Below are 24,538 nucleotides of genomic sequence, written 5' to 3'. Positions count from 1 at the left end.
CAAAGTCAACTAGAACCACTTTACAGCACTAAATAATTATTTTGTATTTGTATAAAAAACATGTTGTGTTTATGTCATGAATGGATGACTTCTAAATATAACAGCACTTGTGTGCACGGTCCAGATGTTTACAGGCCTCTGTATTAGCCTTCATATCTTCTGATTGGCTGCTCCTCGTAAGCAGGTGGCTTCTTAACCTGGGATGACTATAGTAGAAATAATCCTCTCTATGGCATCATATCGTCTAAAACTGAGTATTTGCCTTTTTACTGGATGGAGTAGAGCAGTGAAGACAGACAGAGAGAAGTGAAAGGGCCATATGTCGGGGGGTCTCTGTTACCTGGCTACTGGATGTCCAGCTTGCTCGGGCCGACGCTGTGGATGAGCTGGGACGACTCGGAGGCGGCGCTGTAGCCGTGAATCAGCAGGTTCTTGTTGAGGTCTCCGACCCCGCTTCCAGCCTGCATTTTGGGGTAAGGCTGCACCTCTGCAGCCTGCTGCTGCCCTCGCCCCGGGGCGTCATCGTCCATCAGGTGCCCCAGCGGGCAGCCGTCTGTTCCCTCGGTGACCGGCGAGAACTCGTGGGCGCTCGCTGGCTCATCCCTGGACACTGGACTGATGGAGACAGATGGAGAGCTTAAAGGAACAACGATGACAGAGACACAACATTTAGTTTATTAGAGCGTCTCGACGGGCAGCGTCAGTATTTAATGAGCAGTATTTGATCTCACAAACATCAGGCTCGGCTGTGGACATGAAGAATGAAGCCTTTAACCAGACGTGAGATGAGAAGACGATGAATGGATTACAGAGTAAATGAAAAGGTGATCAGCAGGGCTAAACACCTCCTTGTTGTAATGTCACAGCAGCTCAGATTAGCTATTCAGAGATCAAAGAGTAATGGTCAGCTGATCAGCTTGGCTTTAGGAAATTTTTATGTTTTTCCTTTTAATAACATTTTAGGATTTTTGCAGAGCTCTTCTAGTCTTACTGAACCATAGATATTCACACATAAATATCAAATTTGGGAAGAGAGCCGCAGCAATGATCAAAATAGTTGATGTGATTTAGATCAATCGATTTTGTCTGTGTTTTCTGTGTAGCTGCGTAAAGACACGTGACTGTTCTGGATAAATGTAGAGGCCTGGGGGAAGCCTGCTAATAGGAAATAAAATAGGACCTAAGACTGACCCTTGCTGTACATCAGAGGTAATGTGAGCTATAGACGGTTTATGATTGCTTAGGTTGTAATGAAAAGGGATTAAAAAAACTCCAGTGGCTCGCTCTCAACCACAGAGTGCTGAATGAGAGATGACCTGACACTAAATTGAGTGAACGCTGGCTTCTGTCAGGCAAAGAAAAGAATTTTAGTTAATATAAAATATTATGACATACTGCCAAACTAAAGCATTATGATGCTCCCACATTTTAAATCCCAGCACTTGAGTCCTGTTTTTTCCTCTGGTTCGTGGTTTTGAGTTGTAAGCGTTCTCAGTTGTTGGGGTGTCAGAAACCTTTGAGATGCAGACAGTTGACTAAATGAGATGAGGAGGAAGGAACAGGTCACGCTTTGGGGAGACCTACCTCACGTCCATGGACTGGACCCCATCTGACAGCTCGTCCACACTGCTCTTCTCCAGGGGTCCCAGCATGATGACGGGGGCTTCAGCGGGAGTCGCGGCGTCCTCCTCCGGGGCGACAGCACCTTCACCTCGCACCTCGATTGCTGCCAACATACACAGGAAGTCTTTACTCGAGGTTATAAAAGAGGTGCTAAAGGTTTGATCCCGGCCTCGGATATCACAGTTCAGCATCACTTCCTGAAAATGAATCCTGAGAAATGCTTTATAGTTGCAGTAAATTTCGCACCCTTTTTCAGATGTTCCACCTCTATCAGTGGTGACAAGCATCCGGATGAAACAGTGGAGACTCCAAACCTCCACCAAGGCTGAAAGTTTCCCAAATACATAGTTTACGCTTCTTAAAGGGAGGAAACTGTCTCAATTTGCAGACTTTCAAAGGATCTCTTTATTTCCACATTTTCAAAAATTCAAGACCAAACTTCAGACAGAAATATTCATCAGACGTTAACATATAGACTCTTCAAACAATGACACAAGTAACCGGATTAAAAGTCTGACTGGAATAAAAATGCTTCATGTAAACACACCAGATTCTGATCCGATCACGTTACTGTGGATAAAAATCTCTTTCCAATCGAGTTACACTGATCATTAATTGATGTCCACTTAAACACTTCTTTTGATTTTCGGGGTGAAACTATCCAAACTGCACGTCTGTTACATCAAACGATGATGTCAGTGAGAAGGTAGGTCCATTGGAAGACGAAATACGACAAAGTCAGAAATGTGAGAAATCACAGCAATGTGAGGATGAAAGCAGAAATCCAGAGATCCAAATCACAATCCTACTTTTCCAGAAAACTCGACAATTCTGTGCATGTCAAAAATGATTTACTCTGTTCAGACGCTGGATGCACATAAATGCACGTCATGATCACATTACCTTATTCAGGGTGATTATCTTGCTTCATAATTATTTGCAGGGAGCGGCTTTAACCACTAAGAGTAGGAGGTTTAAGCCAACAGCGTTCCTGAAACTATGATCAACAAAGGCTTCATTAATTAAACTTCACTGCAAACCTCACAGCCCGCCGGCCCTCGAACACAACGAGCTGAGCCGAGGCTTCCTGGATATTTGTGATTTTATTACAGGTTTTGTTTTAGGCATGAGCCACAGCGCTCTGCGTCCTCCCTCCCCAGTGACTGCAGATAGAAATGAGCCAGCAGCTAAATCTAGTACAAGACACTGTAGTTTCTTATGACTTCGATATTTCTGTGCATGGTTAAAAATATCAAATAAACAAACAAAATCATTCCTGTTAAAAAAGCAGTTTTACACCCTCAGTCAACTGTTAGTGCAAACCATTTTTACACACATAATGATGCGTGGGGGAGAATAAAAACCAGGCACCCTGAATGCTTTGGTGTTCAGCTTCCTCTACTTAAACATTTCCTGATACATTTAATAGTTTCTCCTTCAGTTCAGAACCACCGGTTACGTTTAAAGTATTTAAAAGATGTTCATAAAACCAGGTGGAACTCCCTGCCGGCGAGGCCAGTGAAAGGAGTGTAACAATGTTCCTTATAAATGTTTTCTATCATAATCTTTCTGCTTCAGTGTAAAGCTGCGGTGATTACAGAGTGATTCACTTCAGCTGTGCTGATGAAGGCGTCGGCACGCGAGTCCGTTCAGGTCAGAGAGTTCAGCGAGTTCAGAGAGCGCTGCAGTTTTTCCCCTCAGCGTTGGCTATTTATCCCACCTCCGCCCATCAGGAGGTGCTGTTCCCCCACCTGTGTAACACTGCTGAGTCACACTGCAGCTGCCAGTTATCACATCCAATTTCACAGAGAGGCCTGATCGTGGTGGAGAAATTAGATTTTCAAAAACGCTTCCCATCCAAAGGACGACAGGGAAAAGGACTCTGAACTGCACTGGCGTGGAAAATTAAGTCATTCGTTTTGTAGTGTGTGTGTGTGTGTGTGTGTTACATCCATTTACCTGGAGCAGCAGATGGAGGCTCCACTTCACTCTTCCTTGTTCTTTTCATAATCTCCTCAATTCTCTGCAGAAGCAGACACACGGCTGGTGTTAACAGAGAGAAATAAAAGACGATCACATCAAACTTTTCGAGTTCATGTTGTGTCATGATAATCCATCTGCTCGTAAAAGTGTCTGAAAACGGTGCAAAAAGGGAACAAATAGAAATCCAAGAATAAACAAAGAGCCGGAGCTCCGTTCAGCACATCCAGGATAATTTTCCTTGTATGGCTTCATTTAATCTGACGTCTGTAAGCAGTCACATGAAGGTCGTTTCAGGGCCTGACAGGTTACAGTAAATTAACAGAAGACAGTTTTTGTTGTTTCTCTGCGACGAAGTGAAGAACAAGCAAACATAAAAACAGAATTAAACGAAGGCTTAGACTCTGATTTAAGGTCCACAAAATGTTGCTGTGTTTTGGGATCGTGTATTAATGCCTACAGAAGAATGAAGTTGTTTGAAAATCGCAGCCAACAGGAAAAAAAGGAATGACGTTGCCTCACGAGATGAAGATTTTATCTGATTTGATCATTTCTCTTCCAGGAATGATGATCCACTGTCCTGAGAACTGATTGGGGAGGGCTAGTTCTCCAGTATACGTTACCGTGGTGATGTACCCCAGTGAAACTGAACAATATACAGAAACTTCAAATGACTCGGGGCGAAATAACTGCTGGTGAGGTGAAGTGAGCAGAACTGCGATAACGTTCAGGTGAGTGACTGAAGAGACCAGAGCGAGTGTGAGTGTACCAATGTCTGCAAGCAACCAGCAGCTTCAAAGTTATGTGTGACGAGTGGATCTCTTGCCATTGTATACGCAGCTTTAAAAGTGAATCATCGTCACATCCCTGAAAACCCCAGGGTTAAACCTTCAGTTACCCCGCTAAGCCTCAAAGCCTGCCTGGTAGCACAGGGAAAACAGGGGGCAGCACATCAGGGGAACAGCAACCAAATTTAAACATATCATAAGAATAAAAAACTGTCTGAAGCCAACTACGTCATATCTGAGTCTCCTGAAACTGTCTGGATCCCAGGTGAGAAAACATCTTAAAAGGTGAATTTTCTGAGCTCTAGTCTGTGATTAGTCTGTGGAGATGTTCGGTACCTTCTTCCTCTGCTGTCTCTCCTGCTCCTCCTGGATGTGCAGCAGCTCTCTCGCCTGCCTCTTCCTCTCAGCCTCCCTCTGAGCTCGCAGGAAGGCCTCCTCCCTCTGAAAAACACGCAGCCAATCACATTCTCGCTATTCTTCAGTTTACAGTGTGTAAACATGAGTTACCTGAAAACATACAAGAGTCGAACCGGAGACCCGCCCCCTTTGCTTCTCTAACACTGCCATAGATTTTTGTTATTTCCATATTTCTTCTGACATTTTTTTCTGCTTCTGTGTCCGTATGGCATGAAGCTTTCACCTACATGTTAGCATTCATTTATAATATTAAATCAAGACACATGACACCCATAACTAAAGAAACCTAAACACACTCAGAGACATAAATCCTTCTTTTATAGTAAACTGAGTCCTAACGTAAATGTATTCAGAGCAGGGTAAGGATAGCAACATGGGACACTTTAATGTAAGTACATCAATAAAAACACAAATGCATGGGCCAAAGTGATCCGTGAACATTGTTAACAATTATTCATTTGAGCTGAAACTATGCAAACACTGAGCAGCATCACCTTCGTAACAATAAAACACATCATAGGTCGTTTCATTCACACGGACCTCTCTGTCCAGCTGATCCTGCATGTCCTTCCATCTCTGCTCCTTCTGCCGTCTCTCCTCCTCCTCCCGTCTCACCTTCTCCTCCTCCCGCCTCACCCTCTCCTCCTCGGCCTGCTGTGCCGCCCTCTCCTGCCGCTCTCTGGCCTCCTGCTGCCTCCTTTGCTCCTCCTCGGCCCTCAGCCTGCAGAAAACCACAAAGTCTGAACTTCACAGGGCGCCACAGACGAGACAAAGATAATCATCTCTGACAATTTCTATTTTTAATGCATTGTTAATATTGTTGATTCAGTATACACAGCAAACAGTCAAAGTAATCAAATCAATGACTTTTTCTACTCAGTCTTAGCTCTGAATAACTCCAGCTACAAAAGTGCAGTATAAGTACATAACTAGTCCCTATAAACAGGACAAAAAACACCATAAATCTCCTGTTTATAAATTGAGGCTTTTGGATATTCTCCATTTTGTTCCATCTACAACAATCCCTGTAAACTTTGCATTTAACAAACTATTTTGTGTTTAATTTTCCTCATCAGAACTGGAGCAAAATGCTGTATTTTGGACAGTATTGACTGCTACGATGGAACTATGAGTGAAACTCGATCTAATGTCCATTAAATGTTCAGCGATTGTAAGAAAAAACAAGAATCATAAGTCTAACGTTTCACATGTTCAGATAGAAACAGAACAAACCAGAAACATCTGGGTCCAGTGAACAGCTGTGTACGAGGAGCACTCACCTCTCCTCCTCCTGCCGCTGTCTCTCCTCCTGCTCCTTCTGTATTCGGGCCAGACGGCGTCTCTCTGCCAGCAGTCTGGATGCCTCCTCGGCGTCTGTGGTCCCACCCACGCTCCTTCCTGTGGGCGTGCCCGGAGACTCTGTTGGGGAGGATGGAGAGACACAAAAAACATAAAAAAACAGTTTAAAAGATTTCAAAAAGCCTTTAAACAACATTACAGCTTCATAAATGCTCAGCTAAGGGGACCATCTCACCAGAGCTCTGCAGGTAAGACCTGCTGATACATGTACAGATACAGAAAGGAAAGCCAGGAGCATCTTCGGTTGTGTTTTCACTCGATGTGCACTCTGCAGATTCTGTGGCGAGGTTCTGTTTGACATGTTGAATTAAACCTTCTTGTTTTGCTTTTTTCTTCGACATTTAGAGTTTATCATTCGCCTGAATTATGCTGAATATGACCAAAGGAGATTTCTCCTTCACCAGGTGGTATTTTGACCACTATCACCGTCCCCTGAATTCAATCGACATCAATAAAAAACTGATAGCTTAGTTAAGGCGGCATGTGTAAAGTTACTGCTGCACGTATGTCTTCACCTGCATTGAGTTCTCTGCTGGTGGATTTGGGGATCTTCTTCTCCGATGTCTCAGATTTGGTGGATTTCCTCTCCAGGGTGCTGTGACCTTTGACCTCGTCGGTGCCGGGGGTGGTGGCTCTCTGCCGGAGAGGGGAGGGCGGGTACTGACCAGGGGAGCAGGGAGACTGGGCGCGACTCCTGCTGGACCTCACCCTGAAGCAACCAACAGAGTCACATCAAGTCGCCTGTGCTTCAGGTGAAGTGTGCGTGTTCATGTTCAGACATGAGAGGACAGAAAACTGGCACGTGACTATATTTGGGACAAAATGCCCATCCCGTGGTTAGGTTTAGGCTGAGCGTATGTAAACACACAGTGCGTGTGTGTGCGCGTGTGTGTGTGCGCGTGTGTGTGTGCGTGTGTGTGTGCGCGTGTGTGTGTGTGTGCGTGTGTGTGTACCGTTTCGGTGTGGCAGGGCCCTTGCTGTTGGCCCTGAAGGAAGAACTGCGGCTTGGTGTGTTTGCTGACTCCCCCTAAAAGTCAGATTTCACAAATATTACTGGCTGTATAAACACATGATAATCAGAACATCAGGACTTCGTGAAGCTCTTGTTATAGCCGTGTAACTGGAGACCCATCAGTGAGGATGAGTCAGGATGAAGCTTCATCATGCTGGATGCAGCTTACTCACATCAGTAACGACTACAACATCAGTTTGTGAACGACGTGAGCAGTCGTTTTCCTGCCTCATTAAAACTGAGTCCTTCCTTCCTGTCCGAAGCATCAGTGCAGAACGACAGAGGATCATCTTACATGCTCGTTAGCTGGAATAAAACTTCATGAATCTCAAACAGTTACTAAACAGTTCTGACTGCATAGATGTTTGTTAGCATACAAATGAATTCATTACTGAAAGCTTTACTGGCTTTTTGACCGGTGCGGCCCAGTTTAGTAACTTGCACATCTTTAATCCTGCAGCTACATCCTGAAACTAGTCAGTACCGAGCAGGAACCCCGTCTGAGGCTGAAATAATGAGGTGGAATGAAAAACTATCAGCTCATCTAATGTTTGCTTGAGGCTGGCTCTGACAGAGTCCCCACACACTCAGAATTCACAAATTTACAGCAGAAATAAAGACATTTAGAGTTTGGTATGACTGCATGGGGGGGATTTTTCTGTACCTCATGTTAAGGTTTAAAGTTTGGGGCTTGGCCGCACTGTCTGACACACATGACAACACAAGTGCAGAAGCTCCCAGCTGTATACTAATCTTCATCTTAGCTCCATGTGTATGCACTTCCTTTTTTAGCAGTTTTACCCTGAGAGGCTTAAGACATCAGCAGTGTCAACTCTAATTATAACTCTAACCCTAAAGATAAAAAGAACAGCTTTAAATATGTAGTACTTTACAAACAGAGTTCACACACTGCTGCAGAAAAAGTGTGACAACAACAAATTCAAACAGAGGTGCAGACATTAGGCTAAATGACAAAACAGAACAAAACTAAAGAAAAGTTCAGATGCACAAAAACACAAAACCCCACCTGTAAACATATTCAAATCTTTTATAACCCAAGAAAAAATAAAATAGTGTTTTATTGGTCTGTTATTTAGCACAAGATTTCTGTGTCCCTGCATCGCGCCATAATCATTCCACCCTATTGTTCAAATATGACTTCTGGCTCTAAGAAAAACACAACATGGTCAAAATGTTAACACAACCAGAGTCCAAACACCACGTTTCATACAGGTAATGCCTGTTACCTGGCTACAGTGCTGACACTCAGACTGCAGGACAAATACACAGTCCTGCAGTTATTAACCTCTTACAAAGAAACCAGAGACTTACAAAAGCAACGGCAAGTGATTCACCCAGCAACACATCACACAGAGTCCACAGCTCTGGGAGAGTGAAGGTTCATGAGTCCAGATCTATAAGATTACCACACAGCACAACAGTTGCTAATGTGCCCTTTTAGCTCCAAACACCTCGCTTACAAAGAGCTATGTGGTGTTATATGTTAGTGTGTGTGTGTGTCTGACCGTGGGTGTTTTGGCTCTGGATGTTTCTTCGGGGAACCCAGCGATGCTTCTGCGGTTGGAGGAACTCCTGGTTAGTTTGTGGTTGTTGGATGAAGCTGTTCGATGGGACACAAAAGACACTGACGGGTCAAAGACGGACACACAGAAATAACACGTGAAACACGTTTACAACATACAGACAGAGACACAGATGGAGGAGAATGAGACGCTCGGTTAGGAAGACACGTTGTGCAAACAAATGAGAAACCGTTTCTGCTTTTTCTGCTGACTCTAACCCGGAGAGGCTCACTGCGCTTCCAGATAGAAAAAACAGCATTAACTTTTTGTCCCTTAAAAACACAAGTAAAATATTTTTAACAAGTAAAAAGCTGGTCTTTTTAACACATGATGATTGATGTCAATTAATGTTTTTCTTCATGACTTTCAGACAATGTCGGGAAAATGCAGCTGGGATATTGTCTCGAGGTGGAAATCATGCGCCTGAGATGTGTTCATATTTAGGCGAGGGGTGATGGAGGACGCCTACAGTTACCTGCAGGATCCTAACATGTATGGATAAAGGAGCTGGAGGGTTAAATAGTACATAATGTCTTTTCCAACATCAAACTCAAGGTGCTGCAGAGTCGCTGAGATTTGTTTCTGAGGCGACTTTCATTTTGTCATCGTTTTCCCAGATCTCACAGGATTTATGCATCCAGCTGCATGTTGCATGGTTAGAGGGGTCTAAACCTTCTCCTTCACCCAATAAAACACAGACTCCAGCCGTGTGGGGTGAGCCAGGAACAACGGCTTGTATCTGCCTACTTAACTCTTTCATCATTTGCCAATCAACAACCTAAATGTCTCAGGAAATTAAGTCTGCTCACGTGGACGTAGTGTTTTCAGAAACATTTGATCACTCACCACAGATTGAAGACTGAACAGAACCAACTTTAAGGGTTTTCTTTACTTGGATGATTGAGCATGAATCAAGTTGGCTATTTGCTAACATCCAAATATTTGAGACAATATGGTGCTAGAAATAATTCTGCTGCCGCCCCCTGTGTGAAAACCAGCCGTGCAGGTGATCAACTCAACACTGGCACCTGTGAAAAAACCTGAACAAGCTCAGAGAGACGAGATGGAGGTAACGACTAAGAAAGCAAAGACTGATCTAAGAAGATGATTCAGGTGAGGGAGCAGATGCTTGTTTGTACAGGATGTGTCCTGCAGCTGCTGAGGAGGAGCACAGGGAGACAAACAGCAGAGGAATAACTGCCTACATGCATCAACCTTGATGTTCTACCCAAGTTTATTAGATCCATGCTGCAGAGTGCTGTTACCTATAAAGCAGGAGTACTGTCTGTTTGGTCTACAGGCACAGAGCTGAAAGAACTCTTATCTGGGCGACTTCTTCACACTTTTACTTTTACATGTATTTGTTTTGATCTGAAACACTGGAAACAAAGAGTTAAGCCTGAATCCTGCTCTCCAGTTTGGTACTCAGGTGATTTTTAGTTTAAGGTTCATAAAGTCTCACCTCTGTCCGGTGAGTGAAGAGCAGCTGAAGAGTTGGAGAGCTGTTTGTTGATTGGCTGATCAGATGGTGGAGACAGGAAGTCAACCGCTGAAGTAACACAAAAACAAAAAAGCGAATCATTTAAACGGACACACACACCACAGCGACTTAAACAGCTGCTGCTCGGTGTAAAACTGTCCAGTGAACGTCCGATCCCAGCACAAACACCCCTCACACGACAAACACAAATCTGCCGGCTCACGCAGAAAATAAACCCACTGATCGATGAGCCGTGCAGGGCGCTGAATGAATTAACCTTGGTGATGTAAGACAGAAACGAAACAGCAGCAGAGACGCACACACACACGAGGAAGTGCTTCATCATGAAATGGAGGATGATGATAGCGAAGCAGCGACTGCAGAGCCATAAAGCTGTGAGGTGAACGTTTCAGAGACGAGAGACGCGACCGGACAAAAGCAGGACTTAAAAACTCCGTTTGTGACCAAAGACTTGATCTGCTCTCTGGGATTTTCTGGGATAGCGATTAGATTTTAGGAGTAAAGGATTATTTTCTTTCCAAATAATCCAAGTTTGCATGATTTTTTTATTCACTTTTATCTTTAGGAGAGTGTGTTGTTAACCTGTTTAACATAAAACATTTATTTTAGCGAGCTACTATAAGTAAGTAACAAAAATAATAAAATATTTACTGTCAGTAAGTTCATTCATAATCTTCAAAAAACGATTTAAAAACATGTTTTACCTCACAGTCACTCAGACGTCATGTCACAGTTTTTGTTTTATTTTTTTCATATTCCTAAAATATTTGTTAAGTTTAGTCTTTGTTGCCTCATTAGTTTAACCAATTATCTTGTTTTACTGTTTCTTCTAGTTAATTATACCCTAAAATATCTTGTAATTGTTTTAACTAAATGCTACAAATGTTTCAATTAATGTAATTAACTTAAATACATTTACTTTGATCTGATGAATTCAGAGAAAATATTTATTGATAAACAGAAAGCAATGAGCCACAGTTATCGTTTATATTTGTGTCTTTTTCCAGCTTAGTGTTGTTACGATTTAAAATGATTAAATAAAGCTGATTTTTAGGATTTTTATGTACACATTGCACTCTGTGCACTCCGAGTCGGCACTCTGTGTTTTTGAGGGTCGAAGCGTCATTCAGCGTTACGACTGAATTGAAATATTGAATTGACGTAGAAGCGCGGAGGGTCTTTACTGCATGCTTACACATCACAGCAGATAACAGTCAGGAGGATATTTTCTGGGCCAAAGGAAGTGTCCCGAATGTAGATAATAAATAGAATCAGTATCAGGATAATATTAATAATCAAGGCAGGTGTTTCTGTCTCTGTCCTTCCAGGAAAGGAGCAGATAAGAGGGACTTGAACGAAGAGGAGACTCGAAGGGACACAACAAAACGGTCTGTTGGTTCTTAAAGAAGATAGTCGTAATAATAATGTGTTATTGTTGGGGTATAAAACTGTGGCCCGATTCAAAGTCATCCTTTCTGTGAAGCAGACCGATGGTTTACATCGAGGTCTGTAACTTGTAATATCAACTGCCGAATCTTTTTAAGTGACAAATATTTCTCCTGTACTTCTTTGATTGAAACAGTGTCCTGACTGCAGTTTTAAACTCTGATTCGTTTACTCTGTTTCTCCTGAAATTACTACCAAACAACACAGGAAGTGCACCAGCAGGTCAGGCTGAGTGCAAAACACCATGGAGGTTATTTGAGTCGGTGATATGGGACAGTAATGATCGCATGGCGTCTGTGTGTGAGAGCGTGTGAGGTCTAATAAGTTTCACAGATAGCTGGAGGGTGAAGTCTGCTATGATTTATGGTGTGTGTGTGTGTGTGTGTGTGTGTGTGTGTGTGTGTGTGTGTGTGTGTGTGTGTGTGTGTGTGTGTGTAGTAACAGGGTGTTTCATAGACAAAATTCCCTGCTGAGAAAAATACGTATGCATCGCTAAACAAGGCCTTGGGCCAGGAAGACAGGAAGTGGAGCAGCCCTTTGTTGTGGGGGTGGGAGAGCATGTGTGTTGCATACGCACTTATGTGTGGTGGGGCTTTCAAACCAGATGCTCATTAGACAGTAAGAGGAGATATGACGGCACTGTTGATGAAGATGGGTGGAGAACACCGGCAGCTGACACAAATAACACACACTGAGTGGGTCGGAGGTCACGCATTTGATTGGTTTTAACTCTTTCTGATCAGCGCTGTCACCACTGTGTGAAGGTCAAAGCTCCTGTAAACGTTAAAAAACATTTAGAGCTCTACAGAGATTTTTGTTTTTTGAGTAAAGATTTCACACATTAAGTTTTTGGGAACATTTTTAGCTTTAAAATGTCTGTAAAAACCTTTGAAAAGTTAAAGCACAATGTTGTCCTTTGATGAGCAGATTCAGCAGTGGAGGCTGTTGTATGGCCAGATAATAAATGATAATGTAGTTACCTGTACATGTAGTAAATATAACCATACATTACACACCTAAACTCTATGCATGTTGAGCTTTAATAAAAAGCTTCTTTCGTTATCACCTTTTTTAAATTGAATATATTGACTTGTTTCTTTCAGCTTTTCTTTATGCTTCTGCATAGATTCTCCTTTTCTGTGCCACATGTGGCACTGAAATATGACTCCCTTTGGAGTGACTCTCTATGGAGTCAGTCCCAACAGACTCCCATGTTAACATTTACAACTTTTACTCAGAAAACAAATGTGTTTACAGCCTGCTTAAAAAACGCTGCCTCTGGATAGTTTCCTACTTCATAACAGCAACAGATATTTTTACAATTTACTTATTAGAATTGTTTTAAGGACAAAGTTAGGCTTGTGCTGCTTTGACTGAAAGTTGGATGGCGAGGAAGGCGAATGCAGCTGCAGCTGTCTGCCAGGCTTCACCTCAGTTAACTGGAGTAACTCATGTGGACCAATAATATTGATTACTGTGCAGTTAATTGTACTAACACATTGTCTGTGCTCCAGTTTTGGTGAATGAAAGTCTAATAACTCATTATTAGCTATCTGTGTCTGTATGAATGCAGGCTGGTAACAAAGCCAGCTATTGTTAGCTGATAGCGTAGTACTCCACCCTCTCATATAAGCACGGCCACTCTAGCTAAAAAAACCAAAAAACACATGATGGCTGACAAAACTCACGTCCACTGAGGTGTGCCAACATACTGCACATGCTGCTACATTTACTGCAGAGGAAACCTGTGCAAACTTTTTTGCTGCAACTTTGTTTACAAATATTCAGATTTATATTCCAATTTATCGCTGGTGGAGCGCGTTTTATTAGGTCCTCTAAGAACAGTCGTGACAAAAATCAGTGCAAACATTTTTAAAAGGATTGAAATATAATACACACGACTATCACACACTTCAGGATGACGCTACAGCTACGAACATGCAAACAGAGGATCGACTGCAGGTGGCGGTGGGTGGGTGTGGCACACATAGTCATGTGGTCTGTACCGTTACGGGACTGGCTGGCACTGGAAGCAGCAGGAAGCTCATTGGGCTGAGCGGAGCCAATGGCATGGCAGGGTGGGGTCTTAGGGTTACCTGGGCAGCAGGTGAAGCAGAGCGGAGAAAGCAAAGCATTACATACTCACACACACACACACACACACACACCTGTTTCAGGGACACATGACAGGCATACAAACAGAAAACAACAACCAAGCTCGGTGCACACACACACGCTGGGTTAAAGTGAAAGAGGCATCAAAATCTGTTCAAAAACATTGTAAAGGCAAACGAGCCAACAAGAGGGAGAGTGAAACACAAAACTGTGACGCGAATATGTGCAAAAGAAGTGTCACTGCCCTCTCAGGGAAGATCTAAGATCCTGTTCTCATCATGTGGAGGTTCAAGCAACATCTGCTGTAAGAGAACTTTTTAAACTACCATGTTCAGCATGTAGGCAGATCTACAGGTTCTGAACAATGACACTGGACATTATTGTAGTTTTGATTCTTTACACCACCACAGAGGATTTGAAATCAAACAGTGAACATGTGTTATTAGAGTATTGGATTCACACAGTCTCCCATTTTCAGTAACTTAACTGACTGACAACCAGCTGGCCGGCTGAGGCCTGGTTCCTCATTATTTTATGACAAATTCAGCAGATAAAAGAAGTGGAGTGTGCCGGTAGCTGTTCACTGAAACTGTCACTGTGACATCCAAAGACACGTCAGTGCAAGTGAAGGAGTGTCATTAGGCTGACAGGCCAAAATAAACTCTCTCCGATCAGGCACAACATTATGACTTGTATAATATTGTGTCCAGCTGTTTGCTACAGAAACAGCAAACAGATACAATGTGTTGTGTACTCTGACACCTTTCTACCAGGAATGACCTTTTTTGCAATTTCAGCTATAACAGCTGATCTGTTGGATCGGAGCAGAGCCGGCCTTTGTTCTTCATGTGACCCTGTCGCTGGTTCATCACTGTTCCCTTCTTGGACCACTTGATGCGCTGTTAGCAGTGTTAGCAGTGCTACGATGAACAGATAATCTTCACTATGGCACTAACAGGTGTCATGATGAAGAAACAATCAGAGTGATTCCCTTCATATGACCGTGGTCATGACTATTAAGACTGATCGGTGTATAAAAGACAAAAAAACCTTTCATAGTGGCCAAATCAATAATCTGGTTCATTCTCAAAAACAAGGAAGACACTGGTGAGCTCAGGGACATCAAAAGGCCTGAAGACAACTAAAGTGGACGATTACAGAGTTCATTACTTGCTTAAGAAAACATCTAACAACAACATCTAACCAATCAAGAACATTCTAAGAGAACATAGGTTACAGTGGGGCAAAAAAGTATTTAGTCAGCCACCGATTGTGCAAGTTCCCCACCTAAAATGATGACAGAGGTCAGTAATTTGCACCAGAGGTACACTTCAACTGTGAGAGACAGAATGTGAAAAAAAAATCCATGAATCCACATGGTAGGATTTGTAAAGAATTTATTGGTAAATCAGGGTGAAAAATAAGTATTTGGTCAATAACAAAAATACAACTCAATACTTTGTAACATAACCTTTGTTGGCAATAACAGAGGTCAAACGTTTACTATAGGTCTTTACCAGGTTTGCACACACAGTAGCTGGTATTTTGGCCCATTCCTCCATGCAGATCTTCTCGAGAGCAGTGATGTTTTGGGGCTGTCGCCGAGCAACACGGACTTTCAACTCCCGCCACAGATTTTCTATGGGGTTGAGGTCTGGAGACTGGCTAGGCCACTCCAGGACTTTCAAATGCTTCTTACGGAGCCACTCCTTTGTTGCCCGAGCGGTGTGTTTTGGATCATTGTCATGTTGGAAGACCCAGCCTCGTTTCATCTTCAAAGTTCTCACTGATGGAAGGAGGTTTTGGCTCAAAATCTCACGATACATGGGCCCATTCATTCTGTCCTTAACACGGATCAGTCGTCCTGTCCCCTTGGCAGAAAAACAGCCCCATAGCATGATGTTTCCACCCCCATGCTTCACAGTAGGTATGGTGTTCTTGGGATGCAACTCAGTATTCGTCTTCCTCCAAACACGACGAGTTGAGTTTATACCAAAAAGTTCTACTTTGGTTTCATCTGACCACATGACATTCTCCCAATCCTCTGCTGTATCATCCATGTGCTCTCTGGCAAACTTCAGACGGGCCTGGACATGCACTGGCTTCAGCAGCGGAACACGTCTGGCACTGCGGGATTTGATTCCCTGCCGTTGTAGTGTGTTACTGATGGTGACCTTTGTTACTTTGGTCCCAGCTCTCTGCAGGTCATTCACCAGGTCCCCCCGTGTGGTTCTGGGATCTTTGCTCACCGTTCTCATGATCATTTTGACCCCACGGGATGAGATCTTGCGTTGAGCTCCAGATCGAGGGAGATTATCAGTGGTCTTGTATGTCTTCCATTTTCTGATGATTGCTCCCACAGTTGATTTTTTCACACCAAGCTGCTTGCCTATTGTAGATTCACTCTTCCCAGTCTGGTGCAGGTCTACAATACTTTTCCTGGTGTCCTTCGAAAGCTCTTTGGTCTTGGCCATGGCGGAGTTTGGAGTCTGACTGTTTGAGGCTGTGGACAGGTGTCTTTTATACAGATGATGAGTTCAAACAGGTGCCATTCATACAGGTAACGAGTGGGGGACAGAAAAGCTTCTTACAGAAGACGTTACAGGTCTGTGAGAGCCAGAGATTTTCCTTGTTTGAGGTGACCAAATACTTATTTTCCACCCTAATTTACGAATAAATTCTTTACAAATCCTACCATGTGGATTCATGGATTTTTTTTTCACATTCTGTCTCTCACAGTTGAAGTGTACCTCTGGTGCAAATTACTGACCTCTGTCATCATTTTAAGTGGGGGAACTTGCACAATCGGTGGCTGACTAAATACTTTTTTGCCCCACTGTACATTATGTAAAAGAGAGTTTATAAAAAGATGCAAACCATTTGAAAACAAGAAGAAAACATCTAAAAGAGTTCTGAAAGAAAGTCTTTGAAATGAAGATTAACCAGGACGACTGGAAGAGGCAAGCAGCTCATCATCTGAAGCATAACACATCACCTGTCAAACATGGTGCAGGTAATGTTTTGACATGTGTATGTGTGGCTGCCAGTGGAAGTGGGTCACTAGTATTTATTGATGATGTGACTGCTGATAGAAGCAGCGGGACGAGTTGTGAAGCGTACAGGGTTAGACTCTCCTCAGGCAAATGCTGCACAACTGATCAGAGCTCCACAAGGCCCCGTGGGATTAAAGATGAACGCCTGCATTTCAATCACATGTCGGCTGTGTGATTTAAACTCCACTGTGGTGGTGTACAGACGCAACATTAAAAAGGAAAGTGCCATTGTCCAAAAACGCATACACAGATATACTGCTGGGTCCCTTTGAATGCTCCTGTATTAACATCACCCGGTGCCAGTTCGGATCAATAACCGTAATCTCAGTGCTTATTTTTAAATTATTCCCCCAAGTCTTGGCAACAAGAGGAGAAATAATCCTTTGAAAATGGACACACATAAAAGAAATCCTAATATTTTTTTTCACAGGGTTGTGTATCTGCTGTGATCCCGGTTGGGTAAATATCTGCAGCAGCTGCTATCACGGCCTGAACACCTTGTTCGAATAAAGTAGCAGCTCATTTTGGAGCTCGGGACCAGAGGAAAATACGCAGCACACAAACACACACACAAAAACACACACTTTGCGTCTTTGGGTGAGTGTCTGTCCTTTAATCGAGCTGTAAGATGAGCTGGTGCCATTTCTGCTGCAGTGAGCGTTCTGCCGGGCCCCACAGATCCCAGAGCAGCGCCTCTTCCCCAGTCAGCCGGGCCGGAGCCAGAGGAGCTGCCTGGTGGACCCGATCCCGGCTCAGCTGGTGGGTACTGTGAATAATTGATGGCGTTATGAATGCACCACAGCATAGAGCCAGGCTCGGGCCGACAAGAAGACAGAAAACATCTCAGAAAAGAGTGACGGTGAAGAAAAGAGATAAAATACGAGTGATGGAAGTTGGCTCAGTGAACAGCCCTGTGTCGCACTTTGTTTATGTGTGTGGCCTTGTTGCGTTCAAGGTCTTCTGAGAATTAGTCCTGCATCCCAGCTCGGAAATAAAACACACAAACATAAAAATAAACCGGCACCTGTAGCACATTTAAACAGCAGTTTACAGGCACAGCTTGACCCCGTCTGATCAGGCTGAAGCTTTATGAACTCACTCCGAGTCTCTCTAAAGCCTGAAGGGGTCTGGAGACAAAGCGTTCCTGCATTGCAGCCTCCCCACCCTTTTCCTCCACTGCCCCGCTGTGTTTTCTCCTTCTCTATATCCTCACTTCACCTGCTCTTTGTCCTCTGCTTTTACGTCTCCACCCTTTATTCCCACAGCTACCCCCCCGTCTCCTCCTGACCTCCAGACCTCCTCCTCCTGAAACATCTCTCCACTTCTCCATCACTACCAACCCCCCCGAGTTCTAGAAATCAAACCCACCCTCCAATGACATCATCATCATTTCTGTTGGTACTCACCCTCCACTCCATCAGGCGGTCCTCCCCATGTCCACCGTTTAGGCCTGTTATCCAGGTGCTCCCGGGCTTCTCCTCCACCTCCACCTCCTCCTCCTCGTCTTTCAGGGCCCCCGGCTCTTCGGCGTACCATGGCCTCCAGCCTCTCCTGCTCGTTACGTTCAGAAACAGGGAAGAAGAGAGATTCTCTTACCGAGCCATCGCTACGGCGACGGATGCCGGGCGATGCACTCGGAGATGGCTGCGCCATGGTTACCGCATGCAGCAGCAGCGGCAGCGGCCTCGCCCCTCTTCGCGCTCGTCTGTTTGCTGTCTGCTGGTGGTCACCAGCCCTCGCTCGCCCGTCTGCCACTCAGTGATACAGCAGCTCTGTTCGCTCTCTCTCCTCCGTCTGCCGCTCCCTCTCTCCCTCTCTCCCTCTCCCCCACCTCGCAGTTCAATTCACTCCTCCTTCTCTCTCTTCCTCTCTCCCTCTATGTCGATCACCCACTCCCTCTCTAATGACTGAGTCTGTTTCTGAAGCACTTTAGTCAGACGGGAGGAAGCAAAATGCAGCCCGTCACCACCCCCCACCACATGCATACACATGCATGAACACACGTTTACACAGGGGACCATGCCTGCACACACACACAGATGGTGGGTGGATCGGAGATTGATACTGGTTGCATTTCTTTTATCCTTTTGCCTTCCTCTACCTTTGCCTCTGGACTGCATGCATGCTGCAGTGTGACAATAACCATTCCTAGAAAATAAAAACACACACTCGGCACTGGGGAGTGACTGGCAGACACAGATTAGTAAACCATGACTGGGTACAATTATTAATCTTACATCATGCTCACAGTTTGAGGAAAACAATAAAAATCTTTCATGGATTTGGGCCTGTATGAACTCAGAGACATTTCTGTTGAATATTAAAGGAATGTTATGGCGAGACAGCTGTTATTCCTAATGATTGACATTCTTAAATGTCTTCATGCTGGAGTCACGGTGAGGTCCTTGTTCTATTATCTGTGGGAAGGATTTTGCTCCAGATCACAGAGTGAGAGCCCATTCAGCACAATTTTAACTTATCACACATTGACACATCAAAAATAAAATACTATAAATTGTTACATGCAACCTAATTCTGTTTTGCAACATTATCCTTGAGCAAGAGCTACTGGGAAAACAGACAAAGACCCTGGATGCAAACCTCCTGCCCTCTGCTGTTGTTACTATAGAGGACCTCGCTCCTTTGTTCCAGAGCATCATTATTACTTAGTGAATGTCTGATTGCCCTATTGTGCTTACAGCTGTAGATGCACTGTATGCACATGCAGAGTATTTCACATGCAAAATACATACAAATGCGAATGTGAAAATATTTCTCCCTAAAACACCTTGTGGCCTCAAGTGACGCCTCAAAAATCCAACCATTCAGGTGGACGTTCAGCCAAGAAAAGACTTCATAAAATTTGGATTCTTGCATTATAAAAACGCACCAACAGCAGATTTTTTAAATAAACCACACAGTTAAAATAAAAACACCCCGTCAGCATCTGCAACGCCCAGATCTGAGATGCACGGGACAAATCCAAACTACTCTGCGCTGCATGCAAACGTGACATGTTGACATTTCCAAAGTTCACCTCACTCGACAACAGCTCGAGGCTGGTTCTTATTTTATCGGCACTTCTCGCTCTTTGTTAGCCGGCATCCCAGCCACAAAAAAAGACAAAGTTTGTTGGCTCTGTCATTTGAAAAAGAGATATATTGACAATTATTTTGAGATGTTCAATATAAGAGCGTTGAAGGTCAGTTCAGAGGTCGAGCAAAGTGCAGCGTTTATTTAAGCTGACAGGTTCACTAGAAAAGTCAAAGAGCACAAGACAGAGCTGGGCAAAGGGCTTTATGTGCAGACAAGCAGGTGCAGTTAATACGCACAGGTAAAGGTAATCAGGGCGAACAGACAATAATGAAGGAGGAAGTAATACCAATGGAAGACATCCAAGAAAGCCAACCTTCAAAGTAAAACAGGAAATAAACAAAAGACCGCTAACACTAGAGACACAAAACTACGGCCACAAAAAGAAATAACAAAATAGTTGCCTGGCGCAAAAACTCAATATAAAACTAAACAAAAACCAGAACAACTAAAGCTCTGCATTACAAACAGCCCTACAAACCTCAATAACACAACACCAGGAAATAAGTCAGAAAAGCATAGATCCCACGTCGAAGCACACGTGAGACCTCAGAAAGGCAGAATTCAAATATATATAAAACACATTTATATAAATCTAAATGTTTTAAGGGGCAAAATAAGGAGTCAATTACCTGAAAAGTAAAATCCAGGGAATAAATTCATGGAACCAAAATTAAAGTCCTCACTGGTGTATTAGAAACACTTAATTAGGGTTCATTTTTAGATTCATGACTTTGTCGGGTTTCCTAATGTCATTAAGTGACGGACACTTATTTCTATTTTGACATTCATATTTGATGAATATAAACATGTCATAGGATGCCAAATAAAGGCGCCAGGCACCTTAAAGAAATCAGACACATTTGTGAATCTAAAATGAGCTGTTATTATATTCAGATATATTAAAGCAGTAAATTGAAGCCTTTTAAGATTAAAGAATATTTCAGGTTCAGGTATATTTGTAAAGGCCCCTTTGTTTTATTTTGATATTTGCTGTTTTTCATATTTAAACTGTTTATTTGTTAAAAATAAATAAATGTTAAATGTTTGCAAATTTGTTGGGTTGTCCGATTGTCCTTCTTTAGAAAACAGACTTTTATTTGAAACTATTTATATTTATGTAAAAATGTAAGACCAGAAGAGAAGCATTTTCCATTTAGTGATGTTCTCATTGCCTTACGAGGTAAATATTATCATCATCCCTGCATTTATTTTTATGTGTATTTTTTATTTGTTTATTCATATTATACCTGTTTGTACACTGAGCTGTTTCTGTGTTTGTTGCAGAGGGTAAAAAGTGAGCCGTCTGCTTTTTATGTGGCTCAGCTTTCTGGTCATACTGGATTTCCAATCATCGACCATTAAGGTGGCCCATGCAGAGTAACTGCCCAGCACAGAGCTGAAACACTGCTTCAGTGTACTGTCTGTATATGGAATGGGTGGAAATGCCCCACCTCAGCACTATGGGGGTGGGGTGAAGGTGCATGCACAGTCACGCACATAACTGCAGGAGGAGGGAGAGGCTGCGGGGGAGGGGGAGTCAGGATTTAAAGGGAGACAGCAGAATGTGATGAAGGTGAGGGAGGGAGTGAAGATGTGGAAAGAGAGTGGAAGATCAAAGATAGAGAGGAGGGCTGGGATGGATGAGCAGCCTGCAGGTCCCCTCATAACTGACTCCTGATGAGTACTTTTACTAGAGTGCAATTTGCTTTATTTATCAGCGGCAGAGCTGATTGAGATGATTTACAAGGCAAACGTGGCAGAGTTAGTCATAATGGACTCGTTTACCTCTGCAGTGCTGAATGTGAAGTGAGCCTGTCTGATGAGATGAAAGGATTCAACACAAACCGTTCATGAGACAAATAAAACAAAGAGTCGAGTGCTGCAGGTGAGCTGTCAACAAGACACGGTCAGTAATTAATAACACTACTCAAAGTAATAGTATTTAGACAAAAATGAACCAGGTTCAGTTTTTATCTCCAAAATAACCTCAGACTAATATTAAATCCATTCTGCATATTTTATTCTTGGGCTTTATTAGAGTAGCTTTGCATGATTCTCAGTTCAAAATAATCTGGTTTTATGTTATACTGAGCCTTTGTGCAGCCCCTCAGTTTATCCTCTGTCTGAAACGATCCACTTTAGCTGCTCCCACTATGAAAACGCTACGTCCACATGAACAGAATCAGCTTTTTGGGATTGTTGGCTGCCTCTCATAAACAGAAGGTTTGACCATATTACCCTCCTCTGCTTTGGTTTCTGGGAGGTGCTGCTTCACACCACACAGAGTGAAGCAGGTCCCGGCGACATACTCAAACGGGGAGGCATGATCAAATGATGGAGGTCAGCCGTGACAACACACACATCTAACATGGTGGAAAACTCCCGAGCAGCGTGCACATGACATCACATGAGAAACCTCAATGTACACACACACATTAAATTTGATTTGTACAAGGCCAATTAATAAATCTGAGGCGTTATAAAGAGTTAACTGCAGAGACAAACACTAAAATAATAAGTCTGCAAAAAAAAAGGATTTAAAATCCTTTTTTAAGGATTCTATTATCTCTAGTTTTAAAACCACTAAACTCCAATGCAGAGCTGGAATAACTGAAATTCATCAACAGATAAAAAAACAACTATTCCGATGACTACTCATTAAAACGTTATTGCTTCTAAAAGGTGAGAGACTTTAAAACTTCTTTTGGGATAGGAAACATTTTAAACTCCAGGTGATTCTGACTGGTATCTTCTCCTCGTTTTATTCCTGGTTTATAGATTCACCTAAAAAGCACAAGAGCCCCGGTTCGATCCTGGGAGGAGACAAATCCCTGTGGGGTTTGTGTCAGGAAGGGCGTGAAACCTCAGCCAAATCGAACATACGAGGCTACCCGCTGTTGTGACTCCTTGTGAATAAAGGAGCCATTGAAAGCAGTTTTTATTTTTGTTTCATAGACAAAACTATTTATTGACTGGTTCAGAAAGGCCCGCAGTAGCCTCTAACACGAGCCTCGTGGAACCAAAGCTCAGTTGCACACTGCACCACAGAACATGGAGGAACTTATCTGCTTTAAATACTGACAAATGATTAGTTAGCTAATGGATTTATGGAGCTGCAAAGGATTACTGTTATATTTTTATAATGGATTCATTGTTTTTCATCTATCAGTGCTAAACGATGATCAAAAACCTTTTTAAATGTGGTTTATGGGTCCTGGTGAGGTCTCTCCTTCCTGGTACAATCAATATAAATTTAAAAAATGCATCCCGCACTGTGACTACAAGCTATTTCGTTTTAAGTACTTTGCTTTGTTTTAGTTTGGATCCTGTATTAACTCTCTCGTCACGTGAAGCACTTCGATCCTGCAGCTTTGCTCTCCGGTTCAAAGGTGAAATATGTGCTTGTCACAGCATCGACTGTCTGTTCCAGTAAACGACACACGATACGCTGGAGGTGATGTCATCGTCCCGTGAGCCCAGCTGATCATTATATCATTAAGTTATGCATATGAGGCGGAAGACACGAGGTGGAGGAGGAGGTGGAGGCTGTTAGCAGTCAAAGAGAGCCTCCACATCAATAGAGATAATAATCCCCCTCCTCCTCCTCTTCTTCTCTCTCCTCTCTGTGCACCACCTGTTAACCCTTTGTGTGCTGGTTAGCTTTCCAAACAACCACCAGAAATGTATGCTCTCGATACGAAACAGCCGATCATTAATTCAGCAGTGTAATAACATGAGTCAGTGGTTTTAGGCAGAGTGATGCCCACTCATGACTCACGCAGAGTGAGATGAGGTGTTTCACTGCTTCTGAAGAAGAAGTAAAAACAGAAAGAGCTCGTCTCAGCAGCTCAGCAGGATCCCACACCACAGCTACATCATCATATCTGCTGCACATCCGTCTGTGAATCTGAGTCATTTCACAGGATTATGATCTAAAGAAATAGTCCAGTAAAGGAGACAATTACTGCCTTTGTCTGCAGTGTAGTAGGAATGGTCATATAAGAGATCGCAGAAATGCTGAATGGCTTATGGATCATTTTTTAATATATACTTTTCCCTTGTTGTTACCAGCGCCTGCTAAGCTGTAATGTGCTACTACTGCTAGAAGGTGGCAGTAATGTGCCTCTGAGCCGTTTGCCAGCTTTTATTAAGCAGCACAAAGAAAAATTGCTTCGACTGAGAACTTCTAACAAAGAAGAGCTCTCCTCTTCCACACAGAGGCCAGGATGAGTGGGGCTCTGTGGAGCTGTAGAAACAATGCAAACTTTGCAGCGTAAACATTTTTCTTTTGGAAAATTTAATCCGGTTTTTAATAACAGTTGCTCAATAAATAGTTCCAATTTTTGATTTTAATGAAACAACTCTGTAAGTGCTCCACATGTCACTGCTTGATTTCAGGCTAAGTCAGCCTCACTGTAAGAGAGCTGTCTTTTTCAGCGTGATGCGGTATATGTGACACATTTAGCTCCATTCACTGTATTTATTCTTACAAACGCCCCCAGCTGAAGTGCAGACAATTTCTGTACAGTGGGATTAACAGGAACTGGAATTCCTCCCTTGTAGCG

At 43.1% G+C, this 24,538-nt stretch overlaps 1 protein-coding gene across 10 annotated transcripts in view; it reads right to left on the bottom strand.

The window, feature by feature from the left end:
- The window catches only part of map7d2b (MAP7 domain containing 2b), a 33,616-nt gene that overhangs the window by 2,838 nt on the left and 6,240 nt on the right, over positions 1–24,538 (bottom strand). For 3 of the 10 annotated variants that reach the window (XM_082546312.1, XM_082546310.1, XM_082546318.1), the window contains 12 exons: positions 18,284–18,428; positions 13,716–13,805; positions 10,225–10,311; positions 8,706–8,824; positions 7,121–7,194; positions 6,683–6,876; positions 6,089–6,227; positions 5,349–5,529; positions 4,728–4,832; positions 3,583–3,646; positions 1,585–1,726; positions 341–636 (listed from right to left, as the gene is read on the bottom strand). In XM_082546312.1, coding sequence (XP_082402438.1) covers positions 345–636; positions 1,585–1,726; positions 3,583–3,646; positions 4,728–4,832; positions 5,349–5,529; positions 6,089–6,227; positions 6,683–6,876; positions 7,121–7,194; positions 8,706–8,824; positions 10,225–10,311; positions 13,716–13,805; positions 18,284–18,428 — 1,632 coding nt within the window. In that variant the 3' untranslated portion in view covers positions 341–344. Of the gene's footprint in view, positions 1–340; positions 637–1,584; positions 1,727–3,582; positions 3,647–4,727; positions 4,833–5,348; positions 5,530–6,088; positions 6,228–6,682; positions 6,877–7,120; positions 7,195–8,705; positions 8,825–10,224; positions 10,312–13,715; positions 13,806–18,283; positions 18,429–18,536; positions 19,026–24,538 lie in introns of those variants that run through there. The other 7 variants (XM_082546319.1, XM_082546313.1, XM_082546314.1 and 4 more) reach the window with 7 other exon arrangements.

Source organism: Aulonocara stuartgranti (assembly GCF_965226115.1).
Source record: "Aulonocara stuartgranti genome assembly, chromosome: 9".
Taxonomy (NCBI): domain Eukaryota; kingdom Metazoa; phylum Chordata; class Actinopteri; order Cichliformes; family Cichlidae; genus Aulonocara; species Aulonocara stuartgranti.
Note: the sequence above shows the minus strand (reverse complement) of the source record. Positions and strands in the feature narration are given on the sequence as shown.